Source organism: Gorilla gorilla, chromosome 10 (genome assembly GCF_029281585.2).
Source record: "Gorilla gorilla gorilla isolate KB3781 chromosome 10, NHGRI_mGorGor1-v2.1_pri, whole genome shotgun sequence".
NCBI lineage: Eukaryota > Metazoa > Chordata > Mammalia > Primates > Hominidae > Gorilla > Gorilla gorilla.
In genome coordinates, this window is record NC_073234.2 from 36,068,664 (window position 1) to 36,086,107 (window position 17,444).

The 17,444-nt window shown below is 34.5% G+C and overlaps 2 protein-coding genes across 4 annotated transcripts in view; both read left to right on the forward strand.

Annotated features, from left to right (window-relative positions):
• PDE3A (phosphodiesterase 3A) overlaps positions 1 to 7,684 on the forward strand; it is a 314,502-nt gene extending 306,818 nt beyond the window's left edge. The window contains exon 16 of the mRNA XM_019039397.4: positions 67 to 7,684. Coding sequence (XP_018894942.2) covers positions 67 to 308 — 242 coding nt within the window. The 3' untranslated portion in view covers positions 309 to 7,684. The remainder of the gene's footprint in view (positions 1 to 66) is intronic.
• A 7,429-nt stretch (positions 7,685 to 15,113) lies between these two features.
• The window catches only part of SLCO1C1 (solute carrier organic anion transporter family member 1C1), a 57,414-nt gene continuing 55,083 nt past the window's right edge, over positions 15,114 to 17,444 (forward strand). The window contains exons 1-2 of one of the 3 annotated variants that reach the window (XM_004052843.4): positions 15,114 to 15,682; positions 15,806 to 15,877. The gene's annotated coding sequence lies outside the window, so the exon portion shown is untranslated. The other 2 variants (XM_055358076.2, XM_055358075.2) reach the window with 2 other exon arrangements.

The window sequence follows — 17,444 nt, forward strand, 5'->3', positions numbered from 1 at the left end:
AACGTTCATGTGCTCAGCACACAACTAAGTAGTCTGATTTGGTGTTTTTTATTTTATTTATTTTAGAAAAGAAGACTTTCAAAAGGAGAAAAATCTACTGCCAAATAACTCAGCACCTCTTACAGAACCACAAGATGTGGAAGAAAGTCATTGAAGAGGAGCAACGGTTGGCAGGCATAGAAAATCAATCCCTGGACCAGACCCCTCAGTCGCACTCTTCAGAACAGATCCAGGCTATCAAGGAAGAAGAAGAAGAGAAAGGAAAACCAAGAGGCGAGGAGATACCAACCCAAAAGCCAGACCAGTGACAATGGATAGAATGGGCTGTGTTTCCAAACAGATTGATTTGTCAAAGACTCTCTTCAAGCCAGCACAACATTTAGACACAACACTGTAGAAATTTGAGATGGGCAAATGGCTATTGCATTTTGGGATTCTTCGCATTTTGTGTGTATATTTTTACAGTGAGGTACATTGTTAAAAACTTTTTGCTCAAAGAAGCTTTCACATTGCAACACCAGCTTCTAAGGATTTTTTAAGGAGGGAATATATATGTGTGTGTGTATATAAGCTCCCACATAGATACATGTAAAACATATTCACACCCATGCACGCACACACATACACACTGAAGGCCAGGATTGCTGGCTCCACAATTTAGTAACATTTATATTAAGATATATATATAGTGGTCACTGTGATATAATAAATCATAAAGGAAACCAAATCACAAAGGAGATGGTGTGGCTTAGTAAGGAAACAGTGCAGGAAATGTAGGTTACCAACTAAGCAGCTTTTGCTCTTAGTACTGAGGGATGAAAGTTCCAGAGCATTATTTGAATTCTGATACATCCTGCCAACACTGTGTGTGTGTGTGTGTGTGTGTGTGTGTGTGTGTGTGTGTGTGTGTGTGTAAGAAAGAGAGACAAGGGAATGGTTTGAAAGGGTGCTTGTGTGCATGTGTGTGCATATGTAAAGAGATTTTTGTGGTTTCAGTAACTCAGAATAGCTGTAGCAAATGACTGAGTACATGTGAACAAACAGAAGGAAGTTCACTCTGGAGTGTCTTTGGGAGGCAGCCATTCCAAATGCCCTCCTCCATTTAGCTTCAATAAAGGGCCTTTTGCTGATGGAGGGCACTCAAGGGCTGGGTGAGAGGGGCACGTGTTTGGTATTACATTACTGCTATGCACCACTTGAAGGAGCTCTATCACCAGCCTCAAACCCGGAAGACTAAGGCATTTTCCAGTCTACTTGCCTAATGAATGTATAGGAACTGTCTATGAGTATGGATGTCACTCAACTAAGATCAAATCACCATTTCAGGGGATGGCATTCTTTATACCTAAACACCTAAGAGCTGAAGTCAGGTCTTTTAATCAGGTTAGAATTCTAAATGATGCCAGAGAAGGCTTGGGAAATTGTACTTCAATGTGATCGTCTGTGTCTTCTTAATTTGCTGCAAAATATGTGGTAGAGAAAGAAAAGGAAACAGAAAAATCACTCTAGGTTATATAGCAAGAGATGAAGGAGAATATTTCAACACAGGGTTTTTGTGTTGACATAGGAAAAGCCTGATTCTTGGCAACTGTTGTAGTTTGTCTTTCAGGGGTGAAGGTCCCACTGACAACCCCTGTTGTGGCGTTCCACACGCTGTTTGTTGGGGTAGCTTCCATCGGCAATCTGGCCCATTGTCAGTCATGCTTCTTCTGGCCGGGAGATTATAGAGATTGTTTGAAGATCGGGTTATTATTGAAAGTCTTTTTTTTTGTTTGTTTTGTTTTGGTTTGTTTGTTTATCTACACTTGTTTATGCTGTGAGCCAAACCTCTATTTAAAAAGTTGATACTCACTTTCAATATTTTATTTCATATTATTATATATGTCATGATAGTTATCTTGATGTAAATATGAAGATTTTTTTGTTTCTGTAGATAGTAAACTCTTTTTTTAAAAAAGGAAAAGGGAAACATTTTTATAAAGTTATATTTTAATCACCATTTTTATACATTGTAGTTCTCTCCAAGCCCAGTAAGAGAATGATGATTCATTTGCATGGAGGTCGATGGACAGCCAATCATCTACCTTTTCTAATTTAAATGATAATCTGATATTGTTTTATTGCCAGTTAAATGAGGATGCTGCAAAGCATGTTTTTTCACTAGTAACTTTTGCTAACTGAATGAATTCTGGATCCATATCTCCCAGATGAAAAACTGTTAACCAATACCATATTTTATGGTTGGTGTCCATTTCTTTCCAACACTGTTTGTTATGATTCTTCCTTCAGTACTTATATACAGACCTGCTCATTATCTAAACAATCTTACCTTCTAAGTAAACCTTGATTGTGATTTCCAGTTTTTATTTTCTCTGATGTAGTAGAAAGGAATGTTTACATTAAAAATACTTTTGTTTCTCATAAATGGATATTGTACTCCCCCCTTTCAAAGCATTATTTTACAATAATTCATGGCATTTTAAAAAATAAGGCAAAGATAATACGACAAAAAATATACATGGTTTCAAGGCAAATTCTCCAATAAGTTGGAAAATGTAAAAAGGATCAAGTGGATGCAGCCTCTACCTAAATAATTAAAATATATTTCAGTATATTTCTGAATTAACACCAGGTCTTCATTATTTAGAACTTACTAAATTGTTTTCATTTTCTTAGTTTTACCTGTGTATCTCCATGTTTGCAAAAATTACTATAAGTCAAATTTTGCCAGTGAATTTAACTATTTTTCTTTCCTTGCAATTAAGGGGAAAAAAGCATTTATCTTATCTTCTCATACCCCTTGCATCTAAGTACTTAGCAAAGTCAATATTTTCCCATTTTCCAAATGCTGTCCATCTCTAACATAAATATTAATTGAACATAGAGCTATGTTTGGAGTGAGTGGACTGGCAGGACAGTTGGAAGTCCATCACAGTCTATTGACAGTTTCATCAAAGCTGTATAGTCCAACTAGTGGGGCAGCTTGGCTACTATGGTGGAAGTCTTAGCAAACTGCCTGGTTTTGTTTGTTTGTTTTGTTTTAAGGTACAGGAAATAAGAGGAATAATAGTGGCCAAAGGAATTAGAACATCTTCATTCCAGAACTGTGTTCAGCAATCCAGGCAGATTGATACATTTTTCTTTAAAAATAAATTGCTATTACAGCTAGACGTCAATTGGGATAAATAAAGGGATGAAGATCCACTAAGTTTGTGACTTTCATACACACCCAGTACATCTCAAAGGATGCTAAGGGACATTTTCTGCCAGTAGAGTTCTCCCCCTTTTTGGTGACAGCAATATTATTATGTTCACATCCAACTCCAGAGCTTACTTCCTGTGGTGCCAATGTATTTGTTGCAATTTACTACACTTTTATATGAGCCTATTTATAGGTGCCATTAGATAAACTCAGGTCTTTCAAATGAAAGAGTTTCTAGCCCACTTAGGGAAAAAGATAATTGTTTAGAAAACCATAAAATCAATGGTAGGAAAAGTTGGAACTGGTTACCTGGATGCCATGGTTCTCTGTTAAATAAAGTAAGAGACCAGGTGTATTCTGAGTGTCATCAGTGTTATTTTCAGCATGCTAATAAATGTCTTTCCGGTTATATATCTATCTAAATTAACCTTTAAAATATTGGTTTCCTTGATAAAAGCACCACTTTTGCTTTTGTTAGCTGTAATATTTTTTGTCATTTAGATAAGACCTGGTTTGGCTCTCAATAAAAGATGAAGACAGTAGCTCTGTACAGGGATATATCTATATTAGTCTTCATCTGATGAATGAAGAAATTTTCTCATATTATGTTCAAGAAAGTATTTCCTTCCTAAAAATAGAATTCCTGATTCTGTCTATTTTGGTTGAATACCAGAACAAATCTTACCGTTGCAATCCCAGTAAAACGAAAGAAAAGGAATATCTTACAGACTGTTCATATTAGATGTATGTAGACTGTTAATTTGCAGTTTCCCCATATTTCCTGCCTATCTTACCCAGAGAACTTTCTTTGAAAGTAAAAGCTGTGCAAAAGGCATGAGACTCAGGCCTACTCTTTGTTTAAATGATGGAAAAATATAAATTATTTTCTAAGTAATAAAAGTATAAAAATTATCATTATAAATAAAGTCTAAAGTTTGAAATTATTAATTTATAAAAGTGAACTAATTGTGTGATTATCAAATCCTGATTAATGAGAAGTGAATAATCTAAAAATCATTTATATTCTACTGTGGGAGGTATTCTTGGTGCTTCCATGTCAGTATCGGGCTCTCCATTGTCCTCATCATTTATAGTACTTCTAAAATAATAATGGAAACCTCAGTAAGGGTCTTGTCCTCTTCTGTCATCCTAACCCTGATTCTAGTTTAATGCCTCTCCTGACTTATATGCCATTTGCAAATAAACTTCCTTTCAAACTGTTAGAACACTCCAATAAAACAAAGTTCTATGAACTTTCATAGTCTAGAAAAACCAACAAGATCCCCCTTATTTAGCGATTATTAGCTAATGTGTGAAAGAAATATCAATAAAAGTTCAAATGCTAATAGCTCAATTCCAGATAATTGAAAGCTAAAATATCTATGTACTTTGAAGCCAAACTGAGTTTATTTCATTGATCGAACAAGCAGCAACACATTTTATGACCATTGCCCTAGGTCGTTTGTGTCTTTATGAATTTGCTGATATTGTCAGTCCATTTTTTAAATCTTCAACAAAATTCAATTTTAAGATTAAGAAATCAGCAATTTTAGGTAAAGAATATTCCAAAATTAAATTGTTCTTTTTAAGAAATATATCAGTTTTAGGTCCTATGTTCACACATCAATTTGTTCATCTGGAAGATATTCAAATTCTTATTGGGAATGAATTACACTACAAAAAATGAGTTGAGCTAAAAACTATACATAACTTAAATTGAGATTTGCATACGTATTTGTGTGTTTCACACCAAAGACCCATGCTCAGAGAATGGTAACATATTTTCCAGTCTATGTTATGCACCATGGATGTTAGGCAATGTGTGCTATTGCCAACACATGGTATTTGTTGAAATACATGTTGCTTTGACCTTACCTAATGGTGCTTTTACCTAACTTGAATTGCTTTTTGTGTTCCCACCAGCAAATCATTCTAACAGCAGGCTAACAATGGTGAAGTAAAATGAACATTTTTGGGCCGGGCGCGGTGGCTCACGCCTGTAATCCCAGCACTTTGGGAGGCCAAGGCTGGTGGATCACCTGAGGTCGGGAGTTCGACACCAGCCTGACCAACACGGAGAAACCCCGTCTTTACTAAAAATACAAAATGATCCAGGTGTGGTGGCGCATGTCTGTAATCCCAGCTACCCAGGAGGCAGAGGCAGGAGAATCGCTTGAACCTGGGAGGCAGAGGTTATGGTGAGCTGAGATTGCACCATTGCACTCCAGCCTGGGCAACAGGAGTTAAATTTTGCCTCAAAAAAAAAAAAAAAAAAAAAAAAAGAACATTTTTTGGCAAAATATGAAGACATGAAACTGAAGATAAAGGCTTCATTTCCATAGTGGAAATCAGTGTTTACCTGCTGATTCAAAAATACTGACCTAGTATCAGTGTAGGTAAGACCATAAAATACAGTGTATAGAATTATATATAAATGGAAAACAATATTAGCTTTTGACATATGTTTAAGTCTCTAAAAGGAATCCACATTTTCTTTCCAGATACAGCTAGTTTTTCTCCACATGTTTTTAAGGTTGATTTCCTTGACACACATTGGTATCCTTGGGTTTCTGCTTCCTTGAAAAGTTGTGGAGCACAGAAGAAAAGCCTTCTCTTTACAGATAAAAAATGTTGAACATGTTCATGTTCTGACAATGAAGCAATGATTTCCTCATTGCTTTGCATTAAGAAGTGGTTCTTTAGTTATGTAAATAATTCAATAACCAAAAATGCTTCAAAGAGTAATAATAAATCACCATAGGTAAGTATTCTCAAGAATGTTTAAATTTGGTTTATTTTCTTGAAGCAAAGTTATTTAATTTTTTAATTTTTAACTTAAAATGAAACCCACAAAATGACATTCCGTGGTACTGAGTATTTTCATATAATCAGAACTGTAAACTACTGATTATTTTCATATACTCAGAGGCTGAATATTTTGATATAATAAGAACTAGTATCATATAACAGAAAACTAGAAAGAAGGTTTAATTCTTTTTCTAATATTCTACAAGCCTCATGGGGAAAATGTTTTATGAAGGATTCAAATATATTAGATAAAAATTAGTGTCAGTAATTTAACTTTGTACAAATTATAGTCTGAGATCTCCTGAGTTTTCCTAAGACAAAGGAGTGTATCATCCAGCAATTTATTGTTTTGTGTTGTTATAAAATAAATGTTCTATTAATGTATATTTTATTTTACTAAGTTCTAACACAAAAGGCCAAATACTTATCTTTCCTACTAAGAAAAATTAAACTTTATTAATCTTGACTTTCACAGATGAAACACTGACCAGTCAATAAACAACAGCCACTGCATTAATCTGCCCAGCATGATCAGATAGTAGGTTAGAATTTGAAATCATTAATAAAAAATTAATAACAAAACTTTGTAAGCCTTAATGGTTTAATATTTCAGTGTCATTCAAAGTTCCTATTTCAAATTAAACAAACTACAGCAGGATATTTTTCCTTTCCTGTTTCAAAACAAAAACCAGATGAAGAAAAAACAAAGACAAACTCATAGGAGGAAAGCATGACTTCTCTTCAATTATACTTCTCTTACTCAATATTAGTAACCAAAAAATAAGCAGAAATTCTCCTCTGCCATAATTAAAAGAAAGAATGGCCTTCGACTTAAGTTCTAGTTCCTCAAGCCTGCTTTCCTTGTAAAGTCCATGGTACTAAGAAGCAAAAAGTGCAGAGCTGTGGATTGGGAGTGAACACTACATAAAATTTGCAGGGTATCCCAGGACACCCCTCCGTCTTTAATACAAACCAATTTAGTTACTCTGGAGTGAAATGACTTGTGGATACACTGTTCAACCATGACTTCCTTTATGACAAGGAGCACTTATACATGTTTCCAAATGTGAATTAGCCCTTGAATTAGTTTGAAAACTGCTACTTGAATAACTTTTGAAGAGAAAGATTTTCTTTCCGGTAATTTTACTCCCTAAAAAAGGCAAAATACTCAGATGTTCAATGTGAAATTACAAATAGTTGTTTGAAGTATATATACTTCAATAAATAGTTCTTTGTGTATATAAAGTGTTGGTTCATAGCAGTTTCCTTGTCCCTTTTCTTTTTAAAATTCCCAACTGATTATGGGTCAAAAACTCCATCTTATATCAGTGATGATTTCATTTTAACTATTTATAAGGATAATTTAGTATTATAGTATTGCTAACTTTAATAATTCTAACATATCTATATATTACCTGTTAGTGAGGTTTTAATGGCTTTACTTAATACATATTTGTTCATCAGCTTAAAAAATCACTAAATTTTTTATACTCTGTAAAATATTTGCATGGGAATTTTAGCATATTATGTTTGCTTAACTGGTGTTTTTTTCACTTATGACTGTCAGTTTATGTCTTAATGTATTCTCACAGAAGAATGCATACCATTTTTGTTCCAACAAGAACAATCTGTTAGTTGATAAACACTGGTAATAAATATCACTGAACCCACCCACCCCCTGATAGTTCTTCCTCAAGTTTTCTATCATGCAAATCACAAAATGAAAATTGGTGCTTTTACAAATATTTGAAAGCTCTCAATGCAAAATAATAAAAATGAGATTCTCCCTGGCTTTCTATAATATATTAGGATATGTGACTGAAGGAACTTTAATCTGAATTTAGAGTGTTTTAGGTTTTGGTTGGTTTGAATAATTTGATTTGCATTTTGGTATTAAAATGTGCTCTGATTTCTGCGGGCATTTGTTCTGACCAGTCATTACCTCTTCCCAACAGAAAAAAAAAAACAAAAAAACTGGCATTGGCAAGTTTTAATTAATATGGCCCAAAAATTTGACCTTGAAGGATATTTGTAAACCAGAGAGTATTTAATTAACTAAATTTACTGTTTCTGAAAAGCAATATTTTCAAATAACTGCCAACCAAAGTGACACTATAGGGATGTCATTTGTACATGACAATTTTTAACAATGTAATTCTTACCACTCTCGACAGACCTGAATATGTTTACTAATAACTTTGCCAAATTTTTCAACTTCTAGAAAAACAAGAGTGAGTCTTTTGAACTTAATCATTTTGCAATTGAAATAAATCTTGTCCTTTCACCTATATCTTCCATTTAATATATGTAGCAATACTTAGTATCATCCCATCACAAGTATTGTTAGGCGACTTAGTGGCGGAGAAATGTTTGTAAAAAGTAGAATCTGTACAGAAAAAAAACTAGATCAATTGTATTTATTTTTATTATTTTTTAGCTTAGATACTATGTTGATGCTCCCTTTTTGCCAGAATTACTGGAAGTGCCTCTTGGTTTTATATATATAATATATAAATATTACAGTAAATATATACTCAAAATTATTAACATTATGTCCTAGATTATCTATGTCGATGTTGTGAGTGAAGATAATGTATAATATAAAAATAATTCTGCAGTATTATGATTTATGTAGTATTTGTACAATCCACTTCCTCCAGTCCTCTGAAGGCATCCTTTCCTCTTATATGCAAATACCATGGTGTGGTACCTAACTTACTCTGTCGTGAGACGACATCTATTGGCCTTCCTACAATATCCAAAGAACCTTGTGGGGCTTATATTCTCGCGGTCACATCTTTCTCACTATCACTAATGAATTCATAGCCACATTTAGTCATCATCTAACTTTCTGCAACTAAGTTGTGTCCTTTCTTTAATCAAATAGCACCAAAGCCAAAATACCCACATTTCTGGCATTCAGCTTTAGACTCCTATAAAATAGACAGTTGTATTTCTACCTAGGTTTCCTAAGAAATTGATTCTTCAATCTACACCTATTATTTCCCCATTACCTATGATATCAAATCCCAACTCCTAAGCCTGATGTTTTCAAATCCCTTTGCTCTGGCCTGAAACTACCCTCTCCAGCTTCCTGCTCCAAAAGGAACCTTCCACTTATCATTTATATTTCTTTATCTCGGGCAAATACATCAGTTGAGTTAGTGCACTTTCTATAAACATACACTTTCTCTCTCTCTCTCTCTCTCACACACACACACACTTCCAACTATACACAGCACAAGAAGACGAGATTGACTATCTCTTCTTCAGGTGTGAATTTTACTCCTCTCTCAGGGTTTTCCTCTTACAATCATGTCATGGCTCTGAGTGGAAGGGAGATGATTGCTTGGCAGTCTAGTCTGAACCTTTAACGCCATCCTTCAATTAAGTGTTCTTAAAACAAGTCTTAAGGAAGGAAAATTTAAATTACATGGTGTGAGGGATAATAATGGGTAAGTTCTAATGGAGACTAACATCCAGGCCAGAGAAGAAGGATTATTCTGATCATTACCTAAAATAGGAAGCCTGAGACATCAGATTAGTGTGTCCTTGTTCACACCAATTCACACGTAGTCCAGCTTTACAGGTCACCCCCAAGCCTGTAAATTCTACCCCATGTGGTTCAGCAGGCTTGGGGGTGCTATCTCTAAAATTTTTGGTTCGACTTGTTCAGATGAAATAATTTCCAGTAAGGGATACTTTCACCAGAATACACAATGGTTCCATTACCCTGGAGCCAAGGCTACTATTTGGATTTTTTTTTATACTTTAAGTTTTAGGGTACATGTGCACAACGTGCAGGTTTGTTACATATGTATACATGTGCCATTTTGGTTTGCTGCACCCGTTAACTCGTCATTTAACATTAGGTATATTTTGTTGTCTCATGTTACTGAACCATCAGGGTAGAAAGTGATTGATCCCAGTTTACTAGGCTGAAGTATCGTTTCTGATATCAAAACAGTGGCAAGAAAGATTGTGTTTGGAATGCAAAGAATTCTCCATGGAGCCCTTAATGCTTCCATGTTACATAGTGAGTGTGGTGGGACACTGGAGTCACCCAATAAAAACAGAACCACTAAGAAAATTGACCTTGCAAGAATTAACTTGCAGGTCATCCTATCAGTAAAAATGTTCCACCATGAGAAGTCCTAACAGAGGGCAATGAAAACGTGGAATGGATAGTGGAAAACAAAAGTTTTATGTCAACATTGGCTTTGTAGTCAAATATAGAAATAAATTTGGAATTTATCCACTAACACTTTTTAATCTATTTACATATGTGTATATCTGTCTCTGTATCATTTATTTAAAACTCAATATGAAAATTTTCAAATGTATTCAAACAAGAGAGAATAGTAGAGTGAACACCAGGTGCCTATTACCTAGCTCAAACAATTAATATACTGCCAATCTGTTCCATACATACCTCCCAATATTTAGTACATCTCCTCTATATGAAAATATATGAAATTCTATATGAATATATGAATTTCTATATGAAAATATAGAAATATAAAGTATAATAAAAAATAATAAAATAAAATAAAATAAAAAAAGAAATATATGAATTTCTATATGAAAATATAAATATAACATATCCTTCTATTAGTAAATGATTTGTAAAAAAAAAAAAAGAAGTGCTATATTTACCTCTAAAACAATTATACCACCATTATCATCCCTAAAAAAAACTAACACAAATTACTCAATACAACAAATATCCACAGTGTTCTCATTTCTGAGGTTATAAAACTTCTAAGAAGATTACAAAGAAGTCTTCTTGTTATAGTTTGTTTCTTTTTGAATAGGTGTACGAAGTCTGTACATTGTAATTGGTCAGTTCATTTCTTAAGTTAAAATATACAATTTCTCCCTCATCTCCTTTTTTCCTTGTGGTTTTTGGTTGGAAAAAATATTGAGTTATTTGTCCTAAATAGATTCTTTACTTTCAATTTTGCTGATTGTATCTTTTATGGTGTCATTTAACTTGCTCTTCTCTTCATTTCTTATGGACTGGTATTTAAATCTAATCTGAGATTTGATAAGATTAGTTTTCTTTGGAAGTAAAAAGGTGGACTATTTCAAAGTGGTGTTTCAAGCTTTTAACTTCCATCAGGATGTTCAAAATGGCTTGAGATTTTTGGTGATATTATTGGTCATTGATTAGCTTTCGCTAAATTCATTAATTCATTAGAGGTTTGAAAATTATAATACTCTCACTTATAAGTGAGGCTAAACATTAGGTACACATGGACATAAAAATGGGAACAATAGACATGGCACATTACTTGAGGGGGAGATGGAGGAGAAAGGCAAGGGCTGAAAAACTACCTATTGGGTACCATGCTCACTATCTAGTTGATGGAATCATTTTACCCCAAAACTCAGTGTCTCACAATATACCCATGTAAAAAATCTGCACATATACTCTCTGAATCTAAAATTAAAATTATAATTATAAAATTAAATATCTAATAGCTTAATTCTACTAGAAATTAATCTACTTATGTATAATATAGAATTATAAAAACTTTATAGAGAGGGTCTGAACTGATCATATTAACAGAAATTTTTCAAAATGGTTAGGAATCATCCTTATACAGTAACTACTTTCTCAATTTCTCTACTGTGCCACAAAAACCAAGCTATGCAAATAAAACCCATTAGAGCTCTACCAATCTAAAAGCAATTGAAAATTAGTATATTTTCTACATTTTTTTCTTTAACCTTTGCATTTGACTCAAATGAGTTTAAGGATTTTGTATTTTTAATCTTGTTTTTATTAAATCTGTTCTAGAAATAAATTTGTCATCTCTGGAGAATAGTCTCTATTTTCAGACTATTTGTTGGACTAAACCAAGGTTGCACTGGTATTATTTCAGTAAAACTTCAAAACCTTACCAAAATCCTTTCAGGATACTTTAAGATTGAATTACATTTCAATAAATATTAATTACCCTAAGAAAGAAAAGAAAATTATAATATTCTTATTCTCTCATCCTTTTTTGTTTATTAGTTGGAATTCTACGAAGAGAAATTTGTCTTTACTCTGTAATAACTCTAAGGAAAGAATGGAATAGAAAAGCTAGGATAAACACACAATTTCTCCCTAAATACCACTAGTTTTAAATCTATTAATATTTAAGTTGTGTTTAGAATTACTCCAAAGTGACCATGTGATGTTTTAATAGTGTTTTTAACTCATAAATTTTGTGATTTTATATGTTTCAACCATTACTATTTTATATGTTTCAACCATTACAATTATTCTTACCGATGCTCAAACTTTCCTATATTTGATTAGCAGAAACCTGTTCAGGCTGTCTTCTGAATCCTATTGGCACAATGTAGTCTTCAAGGCATCCCAGCTCTTTTTTATGACAAGATATTCCAGGCCTATCTTATATCTTTACACCTGGTATTAGTCACATATCAAGGATCCATGGTGCTTTTATTTATGGTGCTAGTTGCACTTATTACTACTTAGTTGATCATTGTTTCTAGACCTTTTCAGTGGAGAGAGCTAATACACACACACGTAGATATCTATATCTATCTATATCTATATCTGTATCTACATATCTCCTGTATATATGTATACATTTTTCCAGACTGAAAAACTCAACTCAAATTTGGGTATACAAAATATTCCCTAACCTCATTGGATCTTATATTATAGATTATATTTAAAGCCATGACACCAGATAAGGTCATTAAGGAAGTAAACATAGACAGCAAAGAAGATATTCCACAGACTGAATTTTGGAATATTCTAGCAATGAAGACTAAGAGCAAATGACCACTGAAGTAGGAGGAAAACCAGAGGTGTGTGGTGAAACCAAGTGAATAAAATGTATCAAAGAGAAGGGCACATTAATGACATACAATTCTGCTAATACATCAATTAAAATGAGGTCTGGATATTGATCACTGGATTTATTACTGTGAATGCCTTTAATGTTATTGATGAAAATATTTGCATTGGAGTGGTAAAGGCAAAACCTGATTAGAGTTGGTGAAAAATGAACTGGAGGAGAGGAAATATATACAAGGAATGTGACTAAAGTTTGGGCTTAGAAACATGGACTGTAGGAGCAAGAAGGAAGACAGCTAATAGCAATGTACATTTGGGTAGAGAGTAGATATCATGAGGACAGAGTTTAATATTTCTCCTGATATTTCTGTTTTGTTAGTGAATTTCCTAGACAAGATCATCAGCTAATAATCAGGGTGCAGCCAGAAATGAAGATTTGAGAGAGGTAAAGTGATTGGGTCATTAAAAAGTATTACGTCTAGCAATGCCTCTATGACTCAGTGAGTTTAGTGGTTATAAATATAAAATAAGCCCTAAGGGCGTGTTACTGAGTTGTTCTTCAATCACTTGAAACAGTGCGGATGCAAATACTAAGAAGAAAGAAAGTGGATTTAACTGAGGTGAGGTTTGCCTGGGAAGATCAATAAATTGAAAGAGAAACAGGAGAATTGAGGGTATACAGAAGGAAGTGATTAAAATAATTGCATGAAAAAATTCAAGTAAGGAGGAAAATGCAAATATGAGTGTCCTGGCTTGAATTGTGTCTCCCAAAAAGATATGAGGAAGTCCTAACCGCCTGTACCTGTGAATGTCACCTTTCCTGAAAAGAGAGTCTTAGCAGACCTTATCAAGTTAAGATGAGGTCATGAGGGTGGTCCCCAGTCAAAGATGACTAGCATTTTTTTAAGTACAGAGGACAGAGACATAAAGGGAGAAGATGGCCATGTGGTAACAGAAGCAGCTGTTGGAGTGATACACCTATACACCAAGGAGTTCAGGCTGTCAGCAAACACCAGGAGGTGGAAGAGGTAAGGAGGATTCTTCCCTACAGGTCTCAGAGGGAGCATGGCTCTGCTGACACCTTGATTTTTGATTTCTGGCCTCCAAAAGTGTGAGACAATAAAGTTCTGTTTTAGGTCACTCAGCTTGTAGTACTTTGTTAGAGCAGTCTTAGGAAATGCATTCATTTATATGTTGTCTGTGGTTAATTTAACACCAGAATGGCAGAGGTGAGTGGTTGTGATAGAGATTGCATGGTCCTACAAAACCTAAAATATTTCTTATTTGTCCCTTTATAGAAGTTTGTTAACTCCCTCATCTAGAGTTTGGAAATGGGAATGAAAGGCTGAAGTAGGCTACAATCCAATGCAAGGTTGCACATAAGAAGCTCTGAATAAGTGTAAAAATTATGTGCATTCAAAACAGTAACATTAACTGTGGACTCTGGAAATAAGAAAAGGAATCGTGTTGGAGAGTGAGACTGAGCCAGTTGGGAATAGACAAAATTACATTCTCAGGGGAGAATTTCATTTCTTGGTGAGGAAAATTATGCCCTTTGGGCTGGTAAATACTGTCTCCTCTTGAATAAAACAGTGGTCTGGCCACCTGTTAGACACTGAGAAGTCTAGACTAACGCTCAATGTATTCGGATGTTTGCTCACTATTTCCGACGGAAAAGTCTGGTTTGATTGTTAAAGTAAAATATTTGGCCTTTCAGAGTGTGAAAACACCATTGCTTCATTGCAAGGTTTAATATAAACCGATTTTTCTTGCATTTTCTTTTCTTTCTTTTGTAGTAAAATGTGCTTGAATAATATTAACTATTCTGACCATTATATGAACTAAATATATATATATATAAAATGATAACTTCCGCTCATTTATTTGCAACGTGCTTTTGAATACATTATATAATTTAATCCTTAAAACAGCCCTATAAATCTGTTTTTTTTAAACAAAAAAATTCTGCTTTACAAAGGAAGAAGTTGAGATTCAGTAAAATTAAGTGACCATCCCAGAGTCTCAGCCACTTAAGAGCAGGGTGAATCCTGGATAATTCTGGTAGCAAATTTATTTATTGGTAGAAAATAAACGCAAACTACTACTGCTTAAGATCCTCTAAAGTTTTTCTCTTGGAAAAAGAATTTATTAGAATTGTGGACTTTCTCAGTGCAAGGATTTATTTATCCTTGGAATTAGGCAGAATAAACAATTGAATGCCAAAAATTCAACGTGTTTCTTTTCTGTTTTCAAAACTCATAGAAATTGTAAATATGAGCAACTGATCATGTCTCTGAGAATTAACTCTTTTTGTACAGAGCGCTGCAGAGCTTTGATTGTGACCTGATACTTGGTCCTTAAAGATTCTAGAACACCAATGGAAAAGAAAACCATGTAGCAAATTAGCCCAAGAACCGTTAAAGACAAAACAAAACAAAACAAAACCAAAACACACAAATAAAGAAAACACAAGGATCCCAGTGATGTCCCTAAGGAATAGTTGGCTTAAAAACTTTCTGGAAGGAGGAGGGGTCTCTGTTATAAACTTCCGCCTTCCTCTGGCTTCTGTTCCCTTACCCTCTGCCCCCTGCGGAGTTGTGTTTTCTGGGAATCAGCAAGTAAGATCACAAGTGGTCTTTTCTTTTATTCACTCTCTCCCATAAAGAAAGCTTTATCACGTGTGGCCTTAAACTTGCAGCAAATTGCAAAGAAATGGCTCAAAAGCTTCAGCTCTTTCTGTGCCCTGGGAGCTGAGATGCACGTCAGTGGCCTTGCCAGCGTGGCCAATTCTCTGCTGACTGCCAGAAAAAAGAGGCCAGGAAGAAAGAGGAAAGAGAAGAGATCGCTCAGGGGTGAGACCATGCCCTTCATCTTTTCTTTTCCCTAATCTGCTCTGCTTGTGTCCACCCACACTCTCCCCACCTGGCAAAATTGTTCAAAATTGCTGTGGAGTTTACCTCAGTTTCCTCTTTCAGTCTGTGGTGTGTGGTCCATCCTCTTGCTGAGCACATTGAAAGGAACTGGCTATCTTTGATCTCTTCCTCCAGGTAAGACTTGGTTCTCTCATTTTATATTTTGTGACTAATACATCAGATTCTTATGGGAGATTAACCCTTAATTTCTGTGCGATTTATGTTTTATCCATAAAAATATCAATGAAAGGTGATGATCCCCTCATTAGTTTGATGGAAATAAGAGAGGAGATTGGTTAAAGAAATCAGATAAACTCAAATTTGAGTTCAAATTTTGAGTCTCATGCTTATAAATTGTTTAGCTTTTGACAAGTCACTTAATTGCTTTGGGCCATCTAATTTAAAAAATGGAATTCTAATACTACATTTGTTGGGTTGTTCTAAGGATTAGAAAAAGTACGTACATCACTTAACACAAAAATAGTACTTATTAAATCTGAATCTGACACAGATAATTTGTATTGGGTGAGAAATTAGTTTCTAAACAACACACAGTCCTCTGCAGCAAGTGCCGTGAGGCTATTTTTTAGTTTGTCTGAAGGGAGGCATCCTGGTGTCCAGAAGTCAAGCCAGGACAGAGGTTTTCCTCACAGGAGATGGCCAAGAGAAGAGAGGGAGGAGCGTGCTTGCCTTAAGGACTTTCTCTGTGGCAGTCCTTGGGGACTGATTGCTGGACAGAGTCCGAGTCAGTTGCAGAGCAGAGGGGTTGAGTACATCTGCGGGATCTAACTACAACCTTCCTAAGCCACTTGCTCTCTACATTTAAAATCTGGAGGGCTGATTTTGAAACTAATGAGGACTGATTATTCAATGTTTTTGAACCAAAGGAAGAGAAACTGCTTGGCTTGTTTTTCTTTGGCCTCCAGAATAAGTTATGCTCCAAACCCAGGGTATTGGATGAAAACTGTCGTATGTCTTTTCCTGGAAGAATCTATTCAAGTGGCCAGAGATCAATTAAGGATTTGCCAAATGCAAATAATTCTGAATAACTGTGTACTCTTGCTCTACTTCTGCAGTTGCAAATGAAGAGAGAGAGCCTGCAGGCCCCAAGGATCTTTCTGTTCATGTCATTGAGCTTCCTTCCCTCTCTTTTTACAGGGGATGAACTGTAGCCTCCTTGGAACATACTACACTTGCAATAATTTGCGCATTAACCATCAAGACACTTCAGTAAAGCTATGCAGTGCCAATAGTTTAAGCTGGATCCTATTTTGCCCTAACACAAAGTGAACTGAGATGACTATATTTATATTTCATTATACTTTTGAATTTTAGTTACAGTGATTTTTGTGTCAACACCTCCATATATTAGATAACTTAAAATGTGCTATAGTATCTCAAGTTTTTCAGTAGTGTTTTTAACATAATTATTTTTTCTCTTTGACATTAGCATTCTAGATGTAACACTTTGGATCTTTTAAAGATAAATTTAGGATAAATGATAGCAAATTTTATTATTAAACAATTTATTTGTATTTTCTGGTCACTGGCTTTAATATTATGGCTGATGAGAAATAATATGATATCTGAATCCCCAAAAACAGAAGGCCAATTTGAATTATATAATTTAATCCTTTGAAGAATATTGCAATTTAAGCCATAAATTTAATAATTATCCATTTCTTATTTTAAAACCTTTCTT